The sequence below is a fragment of the Gopherus evgoodei genome, chromosome 4 (assembly GCF_007399415.2).
Source record: "Gopherus evgoodei ecotype Sinaloan lineage chromosome 4, rGopEvg1_v1.p, whole genome shotgun sequence".
NCBI classification, from domain to species: Eukaryota; Metazoa; Chordata; order Testudines; family Testudinidae; genus Gopherus; species Gopherus evgoodei.
The window spans coordinates 139,963,190-139,981,770 of NC_044325.1; the positions used below are offsets into that span (position 1 = coordinate 139,963,190).

Here is an 18,581-nt window from a genome sequence, read left to right on the forward strand (position 1 = left end):
ACCTGGGACGTAAAAGACCTGCTCTTCTCGGCTCTGGCAGTGACCTGCTATTTGACCTTGGACAAGTCACGTTGCCGCTCTGTGGCTCGGTTTCCTCTCCCATGCTTTGTCTTATCTGTTTAAATTGCAAACTCATCAGGGCAGGGACTGGGGCCTGACTGGGGCCTCCAATGCTCCTGTAATACAGACAAGAGGTGCTTGCAGGCCATAGGTAGGTGCAGACCTGGGCCAGTAGGAGGTGCTGTGTTTCATGGCGGGCTCTGGGAACTGTCAATATAAAATCTTTTCTTCTCTGTCTAGACACCTCAATACGGAACACGCACTTGATGACCGAAGCACGGCCCAGTGTCGAGTTCAAATGCAAGTGGTACAGCAGCTGGAAATACAGGTAGGTGCAAACCAAAAAGACTTGAAGGGTGGTATGGAGTCAAACTTTTTACTTGCCCTGCATGTAAGTGGCAGAATTAAGCTGTTCTCCATCGGGAGGGAATAGCTGGGTCTAAAGTGACCAGATGCCCTGATTTTATAGGGATATTCCCAATATTTGGGGTTGTGACTTACAAAGAGCCAGGAAACATGATGTTTGACAAATTATTGTCAGACCTCCGAGATCTGCTCACCTGGGTCTTAGCTACAACAATGTGCAATCTTATATAGGCAGAAAAATAGTTGCCAATTGCACCTGCAAATTAGATGCACATTTTGCCATGCAGTCACCCATCTATCTTAAGGATAAGGGTTACTACCCCGAAACCAAGTGCGAGTGAGTGGGCAGTGGGGGAAGGAATCAGTCACTCAAACCATGGTAGATCCCACATTCGTGTACATGTGCAACAACACATTGAATTGCTAGGTCAAAAAAGAGAGACTATCATTGTAACCAGCATAAGAAATGGAAGCTGGCTATTTCAAGTGGAAATTCAGTGGAAGATGGGCACCTGATTTCTGCAGGCTCCTCTGAAAATTTCAGCCAGAACACCCCATGTACTGTGCATTTGCTTCCATAGCATGTGGGGGTTTGACACTGGCACAGTGTAACCAGTGTGTTGTGTGTGTTTTTGTGTTGCTGTCTATGGCACCATGTGTACATGAACGTTGTGTAATGGTTGCAACCCATGGGACGTGCAATATTTTGTAGCCAACTCTAGAGCCAAATCCTAGTCCTCCTGAAGCCAGGAGAGTGGGTGGGTGCTCAGCACTTCCAAATATCAAGCCGTGTATTATGAGTCTGAGTGCAGACTTCGGAGTTCACCCTCAGGCCCCTGTTTTTGGAAATCTTGCCCTTGATTTATCCTCTGCATTTCATACAAGCTGTCTCTCCCCCATCCTCCCCCAAGTGCTTTGTGTAATTAGTTAACAAAAGAGGGCAATTCAGAAGAAATTTAGGCTTTCCTCTGAGGTTTGCAAAGCAAGAGAGATTCAGGGCGAAAGAGAGCCAGGGTGGCTGTTGAGAGCAGCAGCTGCGGAAGGCTCTTGCTAGCGCAGGCAGGCTTGGGTAAAGGGACAGGGTGGTGCCAGCTGGGTGAGGGGAGAAGGAGATAAACTCTGAGCACTGCCCATGCTGAGTATTTTAATGACGTATATACGGCACATAGGCGACTGTCTCCACATCTCTCGCACACGTGCTGAATGCAAAGATGCCTGGTGCGTGTGACCGTACGTAGGAACTGTAGTGCCATGTGACACGTGTGTATCCATTGCACAGGGAGGGGGGGTGCACGCACGTTGTCTTTTTATTTACAGTTCCTCCCATGGACTTCTCTGCCTGCCCTTTCCTGGGAAACACCAGCCCTAGAGCTTGTGTGACTGACTCTGGGGGTAATCTTGTTATCCAGATTGCCTTGGCTGCTAGATCACACATGTGCTGGGGCGTGGGGGGAGGAGGTGGAAGAAGAGACTGTACTCGAATGGGGGGGGGGCAGGTGGTGTAATGCAGAGTGCTGGCAGCCTCTGGCAGGAGTTAAAGCAAGGTAGGCTGAAACTGATGGCAGGGAGGGGACGAGGGAGGGAAAGGGGTGGACATTAAAAAAAAAAAAAAAAACCAAGAGAAAAAACTTCCAGGAGCAGTGGTTGGCAAGTGAAGTTGAGATTCTAAAGCCGCCTGAGTCAAACCATGTGATTCCGTCCTGTTCCCAAACGCTCACTAAAGCAAGAAGTTGAAAGCAATTACTGGAACTTAGAGAGGGGGGGAACCTGAAGGGATAGCAGAAAGCTCTGTGTGCAAAGAGGAGAAGCTGCCATCAGAGCTACCAATTATAAAGTTTTCAGCGTGGAGCTCCTGCTGTGTCAGTGGAGAGAGTGTCTGCATCAGGAGGGGAGATCTGTCAGCTCTAATGAGAGCCATGACAGCGCAAGGGCGTCACAGCCGCTCAAACTTCCAGCCAACTCTGCTCCAGCTGCTGCTTTTAACTCCTTCCTTGCCTGGCTTCCCACTCCACTCCCAGCGAAGGAGCAGCATCAGCAGGGGCGGAGCCAGCGGGAGGAGGGAGGCAGCCTCTTTGGGTGTCTCCTGGATTGCAAGTAGGGCCCAAAGTTTGAGGGGATGAGGCGGAAAGGGAAAGTGACACGAAGAGAGATGGTGTCAGGTCCCATTGCCTCTCCACAGCTCAAAATCTCTCCTGGTGCCACAGCGAATATTTCACCCTTCCCCACACTCTGAGAAACAAACACACACAATTAAAGCAATGTTGCACAAGTGGGCGGATGGGTGGGTAGGTGAAGGAAAATGGGAAGGAGTGTGTTGGGGAGGGTATAGAGAGGTAGGATCTGATGCACCAACAGCGGGTAGGGGAAATACAGGCTCACTGGTAGGGAACAGAGGGGGTGGACAGGAGAGGCTGATGGGAAGGAGAGAGCGAGAAGATGGATGGGGAGAAGTGGACCAGGTCCTCCGATGGAAGAGGGAGGAATGAATACAGAGTGGAGTGACAGCCACCTGTGAAGCATAGAGAGACAGCCCTAGGAAACAGAGGCGTGGGAAAAGGGAAGGAGTTTGGAGGGTGGGAGAGGATGGTGGATGGATTGGAGAAGGGAGGTGTGGATGGATCTACATCTAAAGAGGCATGGAATTATTCTATTTTGCAATAGATTTTTCATCCCAGCACATAGAGCAATGCCTGTACAGCTAGAGGACCGGGGACACTGCGTTCCTGTGCAGCCAGAGGCATGGGCATGGCAGGCAGACACCCCAGCAACCATCAGCAAATGTCCAGGTCTTCCTCCCCAGTAGAAAAAGGCTGCTGTTTAGCGGGCCAGAGAAGCAATCCCATGGACGAGTGCACGGCTTTCAGGAACATTCGATGTTACTGGGAAGATGCTAGTGGGGGGTGTAGACCACAGCACCGGCAGCCTCTGGCCACGGGAGAGGAAGGAAGGCCCAGGGACGGAAGAGAACAACCCTGGTCTATCACATAGCGGCACTCAGAGAACGTTGGCCAAACAGTGCCAGGCATATGGGGGCCAAGCAAGGGATGAGAGAGGAGCTTAAGGAAGCTTGCAGCAAAAGCGCGTTTCAGCGAGCGCTCCCTGGGAAGTTGGGTGCTAGATAGCCCTGGGAGTTATCCTGCGGCGACAAGTAACCTTTTCCCTCCTGCTTCGCCCCACAGCTGGCGAAAGAAAGCGAGCGTCTCCAGGCAATGATGGCCCACCTCCATATGAGACCTTCGGAGCCGAAGCCGTTCAGTCAACCTGTAAGCACCAGCCTGCCATACTCATCTGCCTCTCATCCCCTCAAGTTTCCTCCTTCTCAGTGCCTCCCCCCTCCTATCTGTCTGCCCATCCCTGTCCAGCTCTTTCAAAGCCCATTCCCAATGTCTTATCACCACTTTCCTCTCTTGCTTCGCCCAGAGGTTTGAGCCAAGCTATGCAAACCATATCCCTGTTGCGGCCACAATAGCAAACCAGGCTGGGCAGGGTCACCGACGTACTCAAATATCAGAGGGGTAGCTGTGTTAGTCTGGATCTGTAAAAGTGGCAAACAGTCCTGTGGCATCTTATAGACTATCAAACGTATTGGAGCATGAGCTTTCGTGGGTGAATACCCACTTCGTTGGATACGTGTATTCACCCAGGAAAGCTCATGCTCCAATACGTCTGTTCATCTGTAAGGCGCCACAGAACTCTTTGCGATGTACTCAGTGTCTCAAGCCCGGTTATGGCATCCTTGTAGTGATGACCCCCGAGTGATCTGCTTCTGGTTATCTCCGCCCTAGAGGTCTGGGCTTGGCTGTGGTCCATGCTGCTCCCCTTACTAGACATCCAGTGCTCCCCTTACTAGACATCCAGTGCTTAGCAGGGCATGGCTCATGAAGAGCCCAGGTGCTGACATCCTCTGTGTTAAGGAGGCTCCGGGGAATGCTGGCCTCCCCCCTGCCTGCTCCCTCCTGCTTGGTGTCATCCCCCCGTCCTCCTGAAGGAGTTTTTTTCATTGGAAGGGTGGCCTTCCTCTCTCTGTCGGTCGCCTGCTCTCCCCGTATCTTCATGGCTTTTCTCTGCATCCCCAGGTCCTTCTGCTCCTGTTCAGTAGTGAACCTGGCTAGGGGCATGAGCAAATGTATCCCCATCAGTGCCTCCTCCCCTGTCCCAGTAAAGAGCTCACTGAACAAAATTCCAAGCCAGAAATTGGGATCGTTGCACCTATCCCCCGCAAACCATACGCAGTGCCCTTAAAATCTCGGTACCTGATCCCTCGCCAGCTCCTAGCTCAGTTCTCACAAGGGCCTGGGCAGTACCTGGGTCAGACAGCCCTAAGGAACCCCTATGTGCTGCAGAGAGTAAGTCCTGATGACTCAGGTATCAGCTTTCCTTCTGAGTTGCCCCGTGTGATGTTTAGCAGTGCCCTCTCTAAGGTGAGCGCTAACTCCAAGGGCTTGACGCCAACCATGCTGGGGTGATTACTCCTGAATTCCACCTGCAGTTTCAGTGAGAGGCAGGATTCTCTGCTTCCTGCGCATAATGCTTCACTTCCTGTCCTGTTCAGCAGCTGCCCACAGTCTCATCCCAGAGCTGGCTGCATTTCAGCAGGGGGTGAAGTGGTCCCTGTGTGTAGTTGGTATGTCGGCTTGCAAAGTGCTTCAGGATTAAGATACTCAGGGCTGGATCCAAATTGTACTGAAGCCCGTAGGGGGCCTTTCCAGTCACTGCGATGGGAGCTGGGTCAGGCCCATTTGGAGCTGTAATGTGTTGATAAAGTTTTCCTGCAGGATCCGTGAGATCCTCCTTTAGTGCCCATCCCCTTGGGTCAGAGGGCCCTGTGCGCTCTTCCGTGTTTCACAGCGTGGAACCGAGTCACTCTCCCTACCTAAGACCATCTCCATGTCCGTTCCCAACTGCTCTCAATTTCTTCCGCCCCTGTCTGTGCAGCTGAACCTGGTCTCAAGCGCCACCCTCTCCAAGAGCACTTCAGATACCTTTCCAGATGGCTTACCTCATCCCCCTACCTCCGCCACCGCCCCCATCACTCCCTTGCGGCAGGGCCCATCCGTCATCAGCTCCTCCACCTTACAGACCATGGGGGCCATTCGCAGGAGAAACCCCGAAAAATTCTGCCCCCCAATATCTTCAGGTAAGAGCGGCGGTGGGTGGGTCATTGATGCTCATGTGGTATGAGTTACTAGATTCGGTTCCTTCATATTCTCTCTCTCTCTCTCTCTCCCCGCCCCTCTATCCCCCCCAGAGCTTGCACAGAATCACGAGTTTTACAAAAACACAGACGTCCGGCCGCCCTTCACGTATGCCTCACTTATCCGGCAGGTGAGGAACCTCCACCAGCTCCAGGGGGCTGTGAAGGCAGCTATGTCCTGATGCGGTAGGCTGTTTGTGATCAGAGCTGAGAACTGGGAGTCCAGACCCCGGGTTCCATCCCCAGCTCTGCCACCGACTTGCTTTGTGATCTCTGGGGCCCTAGTTAGCAAATCAGGATAACAACTCCACAGGGAAGCACAGAGAGATTTAATTCCTTAGGAGGCCAGATCCTCAGCTGCTGTAAACGGGTGTAGTTCCATTGCTCTGGTTGTGTGCAGATGACTTGGTGATCCTCAGGGAAAAGGCACTTCAGTTGTGTAAATTGTTCATAGTAATATTTATTTCACAAAAATGATGGTGCATTTAAAGACCTGCTTCTGCGAAGTGGGTTCCCAGTGGGTGGGCATCTGCCTCACCAACAGCACTGAACACTGGTTGCCCCCTTTTATTGTGGCTCTCATCAGAGAAGCCCAAGAACTGGTCCGTGAGGGTGAAGATCCCCTCTTCATCCATAGTGTTGATCCGTCCTGATGCAGTGTTGGAGGGGAGGCCAGCCTTGCATGTGCTATATTTGCTCTGTGGATAATTGGGGAAGCCCAGTCTCCAGGGTCATCAGCCATCACCTTAAAATCCAGGAGAGACAGGGCATAGAGGGGCTCAGCATCCCTGCCAGTGGCCCTGTGCTGTCTGGCCATTTATGTGGAGCACAGGCAGCATGGAACAAACCCAAGGACAGACTCTGAGGTGTCAGGTATAGTCTGTGCCACTCTATCAGCCTCTCTCAACCCCTCCAGCCCCATGGATCAAATGTGTGAGCCTTTGATTTGCATATGCAAATATGCTTATGAAGAAATACAAATCGGAGCACTCCTGTTGTTTGCTCTTTACAGGGGTGGCTCTGGCTTTTTTGCCGCCCCAAGCACGGCAGTCAGGCAGCCTTCGGCAGCTTGCCTGCAGAAGGTCCCTGGTCTCACGGATTCGGTGTACTTGCCGCCGTATTGCCACTGAATTCATGGGACCGGCAGACCCCCTGCAGGCAAGCTGCCGAAAACTGTCTGACTGCCGCCCTCGCTTCCCACTGCCCCTACTTCCCACTACCGCCCTTGCAGGGCTTGGAGCGCTGGTGCCTGGAGTTGCCGCTGGCTCTTTGGCTCAGGGGGGGTGGGTGTCTTCAAAAGCCCGTGCCTGACACAGGCAAGGTTCATTTGGAAGGGTGATTTCTGCCACTGTAATCCATTTAACTCTTTTTTGGACAGCAAGATTAGCTGAGATTTCTCTGGAGTTATATAGTTGGTTCGGCGCATACAATCTTTTTTGGCAGCACGGTCTAGTGGGTAGGGCACTGGGCTAGGAGTCAGGAGACCACCACCGAACTGCTGCATGCCCCGAGGCATGACGCTCCCTCTGCATCCAAATAGCAAGGCTTGTGAGCTTTGAGATCTATGGGTGAGCCCCTTCGTGATCCAGACAGAACCTCTGGCTCTTCTGCAGCTCACCTATCATGGTTGGCAGGCGCAATCAGTGATACAGACTCTTGGGATTGATGCTTCATAAGTAATTGGTTTGGGTTCCCCCTCCCCTCTGAATTCCAGGCTATCCTGGAGACCCCAGACAGGCAGCTAACGTTGAATGAAATCTACAACTGGTTCACGCGGATGTTTGCCTACTTCAGGAGGAACACCGCCACCTGGAAGGTAAAGCCCCGCCTGGGATTTCGTTCTTCACCTCCTCTCCATCAGCTGCAGAACTCGCTCGGGGCACTGGCAGTACATGGCAGGGTCTGCTGCCGGGATGGCTTTTATTAGTGGGCTCCAGATCACAGCTACAAAGGGCAGCTGTGTATGCATCCAGGAGAAGTACTTTTCCCTCTGACTCCTGCCTTTTGGTGGCTTCTCGACATTGGAATATGGAGTCTTTTGGGGGGTGGGGGGCATTTTCTGCAGTTTTAGCTGAGCCATACATCCAAGAACAGCTTTGAGCTGTCCCTGAGTTGCTCCATCCCCAGCGAATCGCTGTCTGATAATGTTGTCCCGTTGGTGGCATTCTCACAACCTTGTTGCATTGCCCAGCGGTACCATGTAAAGCCATAACACAGACAGGTCCATCAGTCTAAGCCAAGAGCTGGGGATGGCAGGAGTGAGTGGAAGGATGCTGTTATGTTTCCCTGAGCAGTCAGAGCATGACTCGGGGTAGATACAGTTCTCCTCACAGCATGAGGCCTGTGAGCCATGGGGTCCCTCTGAAGCCCTAGGATTTAAGTGGTGCACAGGAGCAAATGTCCCCTTGTTCCCGCGGGTAATAGAGAAATTGCCATTTCCAAGTGCACCAGGATGTGTCCGCTCACCCTTGTTACAGGGCAAAACCACCCTGCAGAACTTCCCATGCATCCATCAAGGAGGCAAACACCCTACGTGCCAGAGAGATGGGCTCAACTGGGCAGCTGGCAGAGTTGGCTTTTCGTTGTCTGGCCTTGTATAAAGACAGAACTCTGTTGAGCTGCACCTGTTTTGTGGGCCACTGGATGGTGTGTACCAGGGTGCCCCCAGGCGGAGGAGAGTTGGGGTGGTGGATTGCGGGGTTTCCGAAAGGGATTATGGAGCAGCTAGTCTGTGAGCACCTAGCTTACCTCTCTGTCTGTCTTAGGGCTTCCTGCAATGCCTCTGTCTGTAGCATCTTGAGTAGTGACAAACTGATCTGCAGGGAGACTGAGCACCTGCATTTCTTAATGAAATCAGCGGGAGCCCCAAGTGCTCAGTTCCGCTGCAAAAATCAAACTCTTCTTTTTTTCTAAGCATTTATCTCTCCCTCCACCGCATGTGTCCTCAAACTCCAGGGAAGGTCGGATGTGAATGGCTGCTCGCTAGGGTTTGTGCTCAGGTAGGGGCTGTTCAGCCCCCCCAGGGCATCATGCAGAAGTGAGCAGCTCCCTTAAAAAGGCTCAGGAACTAGGTCTGGAGCTAAACCTGCACATCTTGGGTACAGGAGAAGGGTATTAATAAAAAAAAATAGTTAGACTCTAGAAATAGAAGGTTAATGATAACCCGGGGGCTGGTGTCTTGTTGCAAATAAAGATGCCTCAACCAAGCTGTAAAAGTCTCCAGAGCCACCACGGCTCTTGCTAGGGTACCAATTCTCATCTGAGGGGATGAGGTTCTGTGTGAGCTGGCTGCCGTCTGTCTTTCACCTTGGCAAAGAAGCGGGTGAAATGTCGGGCTTGTTCTGAGAGAGAGGCTGGTGTTACCGGTCAGGCACTGGCATGGGGCTCTGCAGACCTGGCTTCAGCTCGCGGCTCTGCCACAGACTGCCTCCGGGACCTTGTGCAAGTCACTTCATCTCTCTTTGCCTCAGTGTTCCCTCTGTCAAGTGAGGCTACCAGTCCTTCCTCTCTCCCACCCTGCTCAGACTGTAAGTTCTTTGGGGCGGAGGGGCTCTCTCTTACTGTGCATATACAGTGCCTTGCACAATGGAGTCCTGAGGTCAGTTGGGGCCACTCAGCCTCCCCTCCCTGTTTGTTGGGATTCATGGCACCAGGATGAGGCAGGGTTCCCCAGGCAGGGCAATGGGGCTGTGATCTTTACATGCCATGGAAGTCGAGTCTCCGTAGAAGCCTAGAGCCCCCAAAACCTGAGCTTCCAGGTGCATGCAGGATTAACCCCGGGACATCAGTAAATTTGCACCCACTTACCCTAGTACTGAAGTTGACCCTATGGGCCTGCAGTTCCCCTCTGTTATTCAGGCTCCACTCCTTCTTGGCACCTTTTCCATTCAATGGTTCTGGTCTAGATCTGGAGAGACTCTCATGGGAAGGCTGCAGGGAAGGGCCGGGGGAGCGCCATCTCCAATGGGGAAGGGGCAGGGGTCACATTCCTGCTGCTGGGCACTGCTGCTTTTCAGTCAGCACCCCCCCTCCAACCCCCGTCCCATCTTCCAGACATGACATCATTCGACCAGTGTCACAGGCAGACCCTGATGCAATCACTCCCTCAGACGGGAAGCCAGAGTCATTGTGTAGCCTCAAACCCTGATAAGAGCTCAGCCCAGCCCACTGCCTATTAACTGAACTGAGAGGAAGAGGCAGAGGGGGATAAACTGAAGGGAATTTTTTCCAGTGGAGTCTGGAATCCCTGACTCACCTGCAAGCCCCAGAATGGTCTTTGTCTTGCGGTAGTGCTTTGAGACCCCGGCTAAATCAGAGCCTCTTATGCTTGGTGCTGTACATAGCCGTAGTGAGAAGCAGCCCCTCCTGCCAAAGAGTTTACAATCTGAATACAACACGAGGAGACAGAGGCACAGAGAGGGGAAGAAGTGACTTGGCCGAGGTCACGCAGCAGGTCAGCGGCAGAGCCGGGGATGGGACCCAGGTATCCTGTCCTCTCAGTGGACCTGACCCCAGTCCAGTGGGATAGTCACATTACTCAGGCTAGTATTGCTAGTGCCTGTGAAACTGAATGCTGGGGAGCTTTTGGCGCTGGAAGACCTCCCCGCACAAGCCTCTAAAGCCTAGCAAACCTCCATGTTCAGGGCTGTGGCTCTTTTAGTTTTCACCCATCCATCCCCCTCACCCTTTATGGCTTGATCCTTCTCTGCTCCTTCCCTCACTGATGGTCCTCATCCACTTTTGGGTGCTTTTATTATTACCATTGCTTCCTTGTATTATTTGTACCAGGACTTCACTGCACTAGATATTGTGTAACAAGGACAGTCCCTGACCCAAAGAATTTACAACCCAAGTCAAATGCTCCTAATGGCATCCTATGCCAATGCAAGTGGGCGTGAGCAAGTCACCAAGCTGGCTTCTCTGTGCCCTGGGCAGCATGACCTTAAGCGGACCTCGATTAGTACAAAGCTCAGAAGGTTTGTTTCAGAGCAGTGCCCAGAAGTATGGGTGAATTATCCCAGCTTTGAATGACACCAGGCGGGGAATTGCTCAAGTAGGTGGTTCTTGGGCTGGGGTTGGTACTTCCCACCAGCTCAGAAGCCCCATCAGAGCCGTCTCTCTTGCAGCTTTCATTGCTTCCAGCTCTGGAGCTCAGAAGTTCAGGGTGTGGGAATATTAAAGCTCAAAAGAGGGTTCGGCTGGTGGGGGCTTCTTATTTTAGCCAATCCAATTCGCTCACCCTTAGTTGGCATGTGCTTCTTATAATGAATAGTTTGCTGCTGGTTGTACCGCTGGCTAGTGATGGTTTGTATAGGAAGCTGTTCAAGGGTATAAAAAGAGAACGGATGGTTCAATGGTTAAAGCACTAGATAGGGATTCGGGAGAACTGAGTGCAGTTCCCAGCTCTAACACAGACTCCGTGTGACCTTGGGCATGGAGGTAATCCATTTGGGCCCCAGTTCCCCACCTGTAAAATGTGTTTAATAATCCATTCTTCATCTGCCATGTCTATTTCAATTGGGAGGTGTCCGGGGCAGGGACTGTCCTGTACTATGTGTGGTTGCAGCGCCTAGCAAAATTTGACCCCAATCTCAAATTTGAAACATCTAGGCACTGCCATAATGGGAAAAATTAATGAGAGAGACTTGTTCATGTTGCAGTAGAACAAGCACTCACAATCTATATGAGGAGCTGTCGCTTTGGTTTTCAAGTTCACTGTTACTGTTCTTTAGACACCCGCACAGTATTGAGATCAGTAAGGGCTCCCCATTCCCCGCTGATGCCAGCTCCCAGCACAGTACCGCCTTGCTGCAAAGCACCTTGGAAAGCATTGACGCTGGCAATTCACTCCTAATTGCTCTGAGCTCCATCCACAGACAGAGGTGAATAGCTGATCTGTTTGAGGACAAAATGTGAGCTTGGGAAAGATTTCCAGTCTTGTTTGTTTAGGAATTTATAAAATCTGAGATGACAGAGACAGAAAAATGTCTATTAAGTAGCATCTACTCCATCCACCTGCCAGGCCAGAGTTTTTTCCCTGTTATGTATCAATTTGTAACACAACACAATTCAACTCGCTCTAACTCAAAGTAACATGGATCAAAGCACTTAGAGGGGCACTATGAATATAAAACTTAAAAGAAATATCTGTGATTCAAATAACATCTTTTAGGATCATACTTTTTATACTAATGATGCATTCCTGAAGGTCTAATAAATGATTACTAGATGTTTTAATCAATTATTATAGATTTCAACAGCTCAATAAGTCACTTATAACCATGGTTTGACTAGAGCTTATCACAGTGGTTTTTTTTCTCTCTGGAAAATTTTGACTTTTCATTGGAAAAAATTTTTTTGATTCTGAAGTGCCGCCACAGCATCTCATGGGATTTGTAGTTCAAATGTCTCATGCCCCCATTCTCCTCTATAGGCCAGAGTCCCTAGCTGAACTGCCTCTCCCATGATGCACTACTGCATTCCCTCAGGGGCAAAGGCGGCAGTGCATCATGGGAGTTGCGCAACTGTGGTGTCATTTCTAAATCAAAATATTTCAGTTTTTAGGCAGATGTGTTTTTCTTTTTAAACACAAATTTGAATTTTCTGGCGAAAGCAGATGCTCGCTCTCACACGCACACACACACACACACTCACTCACACTCTCTCTCTCTCTATCAAAAACCCAATTTTCCACTGGAGAACAGTGTCAACAGAAAACTTTCGACCAGCCCTGCTTATAACACCATTTGCTGACATGCTTCCAGACGTCTAGAACAGATATTACTCATGTCTATAACAGGCTTCTAACATCTATTATTAATCTTTTATACCTATTTATCTGTGCACCGTGAACAAAAATATCTTCCATCCTTCATACCATTCAGACTGAAAGTATTTTAATAGGCTCTCTCCCTTTCAACTATTTGTTCCATTTTACTTTTCATGCTCGTGGCTGGGATAGTGCAGATTAGTTTGGTTAATTTCACTTCCTGCCTTGATTGTTTTTTATTTCGAATAATCTATTGTCAAGGGAATCTCCCAGGCACATGTGCATTTTATATATTTTTCTAAAAGCATGATTTTTACAAGTCAAACAAATGTCGTTTGATATGGATTCCCCTCAATCCTGCCCCAATCTCTGAGACGAAAAGAGTTTGCAGATGAATTAACGATACCCAAGAGATGAAACAGACTGAAAGGCAGCTGGCCAGTTGGCATGGACATCTGGTCTTAGTCCATCACCAGATCAGTGACCAAGATCAGGGATGTTTCCGTGCCATACGCCCTAGTCCCTTGAATCTGATTTCTGGCAACCTGAGGACTTCAGGCAATATCAGAGGTGTGCACCAGATCACTTGGCACCTGCAGGATTAAAAGGTCCATTCCTTAGCTGGCATAGGTCGGTGCGGCTCCGCTGACTTCAGCAGAGTGATGCTGATTTACATCAGGTGAGAATCTGGCCCATTGTGATTGTCTAATCTGACCTCCCGCCTTGCACAGGTTGTAGAATTTTACTGAAAGAAAAAGGGTTGGAAGCCTTTCCCAGAAAGTTTTGTACATCTCTCTCTCTCTTTTATTAAAATGAAATCAAAAGGCCAGGCCCAAAACTAGCTGACAAGCGTCCCCTTTCCCAAATTGGCGGGTTTGTTGCTGGAATGTGGCGCTTGTGCCTGGCTGACTGACCACGAATAATGGTGTCAAGGCAGGGAAGGCAGAGCCTAGGCCACCCCCTGTGTGCGTGTCCTGCAGGATGGGCGCCCTACATCACAGTTCAGCTTTCAGGAAGTTGTGATGTCTTGGGCTGACAAAGCAAATTTACAGGGCCCTTCATTGGGGCTGCAGGGCCTGAGCTAAGCTGTCCTGAAATCTTCTGAGCTACCATTGACTGTTTTAGGCTGTGACAGTACATCACAGAGGGCTTGTTTCAACAGTTAGTCCCCTTTCAAGGGGCACAAGGGCTGGTGCTACCCTGCTCACTAGACTAGGGATTAGGGTTCCAGTTCTCCTTTGTTCAGTCGTCCCCACTCCTCATCTCTCCATCTGCACACACCTCACTCTCTCTCCCCCTCTGTTTCCTTTGTTATCACTTGAACTTTTCTCTGTTCTCTTCCCACTTCACCTCATCCACCTGCTCGTCAGGATCTGACAACCTAGAGAATTCAGCCTGGTGCGGTAGGGTGACCAGATGTCCTGATTTTTTGGGACAGTCCTTATTTTGGGGTCTTTTTCTTATATAGGCTCCTATTACCCCGCCCCCACTCCCTGTCCTGATTTTTCACATTTGCTGTCTGGTCATCCTATGGTACAGTAGTGTGGATTTAGAACCCACCCCCGTTGGAGATAAGGTGTTCGCAAGTTAATTGCTTCTGCTCAATTAGGCCTTTGTGCATGGCCAGTCCGTCCCAGCCCTTGTGCCAGGTGTACCAAGAACATAGCTCTCGGGCAATGGGAGGAGAGGGGTATCCCCCTCCTGTGAAAAGGAGAAATGTGCCCCCTGTTTAGCCTAACCCTTTAATTCCCCTCCAGTGCACAGCGAGTGAGCTGTAGCATTAACCAGGTCAGTGAAACAAGCCCGGGAAGGACTCCAGTTGTTTGAACAGCTCCGTGAGTTTCCTGCACCAGTCATCGACTCCTCCTAATGGCTCATGTGGAGCATTGCACTTGCAGGGGAACAGCTCTTTGCATGCCAGGCCAGCTCTGTGTATGAGCACTTCTGCCAACGCTGCCCCACACAAGTCGCATTTGGGATCTCGCCCCTTGGTGCAATCGCACCCTCCAAGCTGGCAGATTGTTTCCATCTTGGGACAACAGCACTTTTGCACCTGTCGCTCTCCTTAGAACCTGGCACCGTTCACAGGGAGTGAACAATGGTTAGAACAAGGGACTGGGAGTCAGCACATCTAGATTCTCCTCCTCTCCCAGAGTCAGGAATAATGTCCAGAGTTTAAAGCATGGGAGACTGGGAGTCAGAACACCCAGGTTCTAGTCCTAACTCTGGGAATGTTCTGCTGCCCCTGGCTGCCTCAGTTTCCCCATCTGTAAAACAGAAACATGACAATTTAGCAGAACTGGCCAAAATTTTTCATTCTAAAACATCTGAGGATGGAAAAACTGTCCATTTCTCCTCCTCCCTCTCCCTTCTTCCCCCTCATCCCCATGAAATGTTTTGCAGAAAACTTAATAGTTTCAATATTTTGGAAGGGAAAAACTGAAATGTTCCAGTTTAGAAGGGATCTTCACCCCTTTTTGTCTCTTTTTCTCTTCCTTTTTGCTGTCTTCCTTTTTCCATTTTGCCCCTGAAAAGAACAGGGGTCAGAAGTGGGGGAGGGGAGATACGGGGAAAAAGTCTTAGGCTTTAAAAGCAAAAAACTCGTTTTGAAGCTGAAAAATTATAATAATAAACCCTTAAATTCCCCCCGACCCCCAAAAAACAACCAATCATGGTTTCTCAATCAGCTCTGACATTTCACCTCCTTCCTAGAATCCCAGCTGATCAGCAGGTAGGAGGCGCCGGGCAAGCGCACAGCGCACAGAGAAGGAAGGAAGGAAGTGAGAGGAGAGGAAGGGGTAGTGGCATGTGTTAGCGTGACCGCGCATGTAGCTGCAACAGCAGAGAAATCCCCAGCACGATGGGGTGGGGACAGGTTGAGAGGGAAAGCAGGGCCGGGACATAAAGCAAACATCATTAGACAAGACAAAGACGAGAGGCAAACAGAGCAGCCAAGTCTGGCACTAAATAAATACTCTGTTGAAATGCAAAAGCCACCTTAAAATAAGGCAAGGAGGCGGCCTGAGAGCAGAATATCTGAGACAGGTGGGAGAGACCTCTCTCTCTCCCATCCCCCACCAACAGCCCCCCAACACCAGCCCGGCTAAGCAGGCGTGTGACCTTACCACATGCTGAGTCCACTCGAAACACTGCGGGTTTTAAGCTCTTGTAGTATCCTGGATCTGGCAATGTCAGACCCCGCCAATAAAATGCCCAGGTTGATTTTATATCTCAACGTGGCTTTCCCCACCTGTCCCAATGTCCATTTCACAAGAAAACTGTTAAGACTCCGGGCCATGCACTTCCAAGGGGTTATTGCTCTCTTGGCCTGCAGCACCGTGTGTTAGAATGGCCACTGGGGGTCTGTCTACTCTATAGTCTAGAGGTGTGATTGCAGTATGTGTAGGCATCTCCGAGCTAGGGTTGTCTGACCTAATTTAGAGGGCTAGCGGAGACGCCACAATGTCATGTGCTAGCTCGTATCGGTTGGGCTTGTACTCCGGCAGCTACCCCATGCCAGTGCCCATGCTGCTGCACCTTCATTTCTATTTGGAGCGAGCGAGCTCGATCAAAGCTAGGTTGGATCTGCCTATGTGTGCTGCAGTGTAGACATAGTCTATAAGAGCCCATTCAGGCAAGCCCTGACACTGGGCTATGCACTGAAATGCAGCGTTATAGGTGATGGGATCTGGATCCTTGTCCAGTGGAAGACAAAAGGGAGCTCCAGCTTTCCAGTGAGAGAGGATCTACTGGTTCATGGAGGGGTCACATCATTCCTACCTGTAGGGTTTTGCATTGAAATGTATTTGCATGCAAGTCACTGTCTGAGAAGCTGTTTGTTGAGAACTAAGCTGGTCTAGTGGCTAGGACACTGGCCTGGGACTCAGGAAAGCTGGTTTCTAATCCTAGCTTTGCTGCTGACCATATCCTGTCTCGTTTCTGTGTCTCTGTCCTGTCCTTACTCTGCCGCCTCTGATTAGGTTGTAGCCCCTTTGGGGCAGGGACTGTCTCTTGCTATGGGTGTGTTTACGCTTTAAAAAAACCACCCACATCAGTGGATCTTAGAGCCCAGATCAGCTGATTCAGACCTGTGCTCATATTTCAATGTACAGGCTCAGGCTGGAGCCCAGGCTCTGAAATCTAATGATGGGAGTAGGTGAGTCCGAGAGCCCAGGCGTCAGCCCAAACCCATCCTCTACTGTACTATTTTTAGCCCATAAGCGTGAGCCTCATGAGGCCAAATCAGTTGACGCAGGTTCTAAGACTGGCTGCAGTGGGGTTTTTTGTACGTACCTTATGTGTTTGTACAGCACCTAGCACCATGGGGCCCTAATCTCAGGTAGGATCCCTAGGCACCATTCAACTCTCAGCCAGCGACCTGGGTACTTTTGATTTGCGTGGATTTACATCTGCATCCCTCAGAGCAGAATTTCCTTTATGGAAAAGCCCCTGTTGAAGTCAGTCGGGATGAATCTGCGCTCGGGTTCTACCCTAGAATCCCCACCACACTGAATGGGGAATGCAATCCTTTCTGGAGATACTTTGAACCCTCCTGTCGAATTCCACAGCAAGGAAGAGAATTCTCTGTTAAATTACATAAATTACATTTTAAAAAAACAAAACAAAATCCTTTTATTTTCCATTCAGTTCTTAAACCCTCTCCCCGCAGCCTGGCCCTCTGAATGATTTTGATTAATTTTCCTCCCACTTCGTGCCTCTATTAATGTATATACACACGCCCATGACAACATTGTACAGTAATGGTGGGATGCTGCTTACATTTGGGTTACAGAGTCATTACTGTACAGTGCTGGGGTATTATTTTTTAATAAGGGTTGTGGCCTTGCTGTGCCTCCCTCCTTTAATCTGGTCTTTGTTTGAAGGAGGAATCCCAAATACACACAGGAAGGGAGGAGGTGGGAGCTGTCTAGGAGATTTATTCATTCTGCTGTGTGCTAAAGGAGGAGCTCTGTTTGCTAGCCAGAGGGCACAGGTTGAAGGGCAGTGGGATCCAGAGCAGATCCCATCTGCCAGTTGACGCCTTAAGGGTAAAAAATCCACCTCCAAGCATCCAAGCCCTGAGACAAGAAACCCAAACTCCTCTTGTCAAAGTCTCTGTCAGTGGGAGATGCTGCTGTACCGAAGAGCTGAGGGCAAGAGGTTCCCAAAGCGACATCTTGGGGCTCCTGAACCAGTAGGGGGACCTTGGCTCGCTGCAGGAGCTCAGGGCCTATCAAGCCCCTTGCTTAGTGTCTGTAGGGACATGGGTGAGGAATCCTAGTGAAAAAATCTCTCTCATTCCCTGCCAGATTTGTTCTGATGAGAATGGCAGAACTTTTCTTTTCCGGTGGCCACTGGCTTGCTGCATGTGCCCCCTGTTTGTGGGAGCAGCGGTACAGGACCTGAGAGGCACCAGTGGGGGCCATCTGCTATGCATGTTGGCACAGCTGCAGAAGGGGATGGGGAAGGAGCATGGATCATTCTGTGCACCTCTGTAGAGATAGGTGAGCTTGTGGCTAAGGCACTGGACCGGGATCTGGGTTTGATTTCTTGTGACTCCCTGCGTGACCTTGGGCTAGGCACTTAGGCACTTCTGAATACTTTACCCAAAGTGACTTTGGAGCCTAAGCTGCACTTGCAAAGGTTGCCAAGAAACTTAAGTCCCACTAACTTTCTCCTAAGAGCCTAAGTCTGATTTTCCAAAGGGAAAGGTTGTTGGCTCATTAGGGGTACGTCTACGCTACACTTTAAAACCTGCAGCAGCAAGTCTCCAAGCCCAGGTCAACAGAGCACTAAAAAACAGCTGTGTAGTCTCTTGTAACCCCTTCCAAGGCTTCAGAGGCCAAGCCCCACTGTCTGTACAGCTGTTTCTAGTGCTGTAGTGTGAGCCCTGTGAGACCAAGTCTGTGGACACTCGCTGGCACAGATTTTAAAACACAGTAGAAACATACCCCATGCTTTTAAGAGTGTTACTCTTAATCTCTCTGTGCCTCAGTTCCCCATCTGTAAAGCAGAGGGAGTAATCCTTCCCCTGTCCCATGCCTTATCTGTTTTGAGGCAGGCCCTGTCTCTCGCTGGTTGTGTGTCCAGTGCCGAGCACCGTGAAGCCCTGATCTCAGTTGGAACCTCCAGACAGTGCCGCACTGGAAATAAGACTAATTGCAGAGAGGCTGCTGACCCAGCATCCACACT

The 18,581-nt window shown here is 50.3% G+C and overlaps 1 protein-coding gene across 6 annotated transcripts in view; it reads left to right on the forward strand.

Annotated features, from left to right (window-relative positions):
* FOXP4 (forkhead box P4) overlaps positions 1–18,581 on the forward strand; it is a 142,589-nt gene that overhangs the window by 110,309 nt on the left and 13,699 nt on the right. For all 6 annotated transcript variants that reach the window (XR_004000242.1, XM_030561422.1, XM_030561421.1 and 3 more), the window contains 5 exons: positions 301–388; positions 3,606–3,689; positions 5,362–5,563; positions 5,675–5,751; positions 7,335–7,436. Coding sequence is in view for 5 of the 6 variants with exons in the window: in XM_030561422.1 (XP_030417282.1) it covers positions 301–388; positions 3,606–3,689; positions 5,362–5,563; positions 5,675–5,751; positions 7,335–7,436 (553 nt within the window). In the remaining variant the exon portion in view is untranslated. The remainder of the gene's footprint in view (positions 1–300; positions 389–3,605; positions 3,690–5,361; positions 5,564–5,674; positions 5,752–7,334; positions 7,437–18,581) is intronic.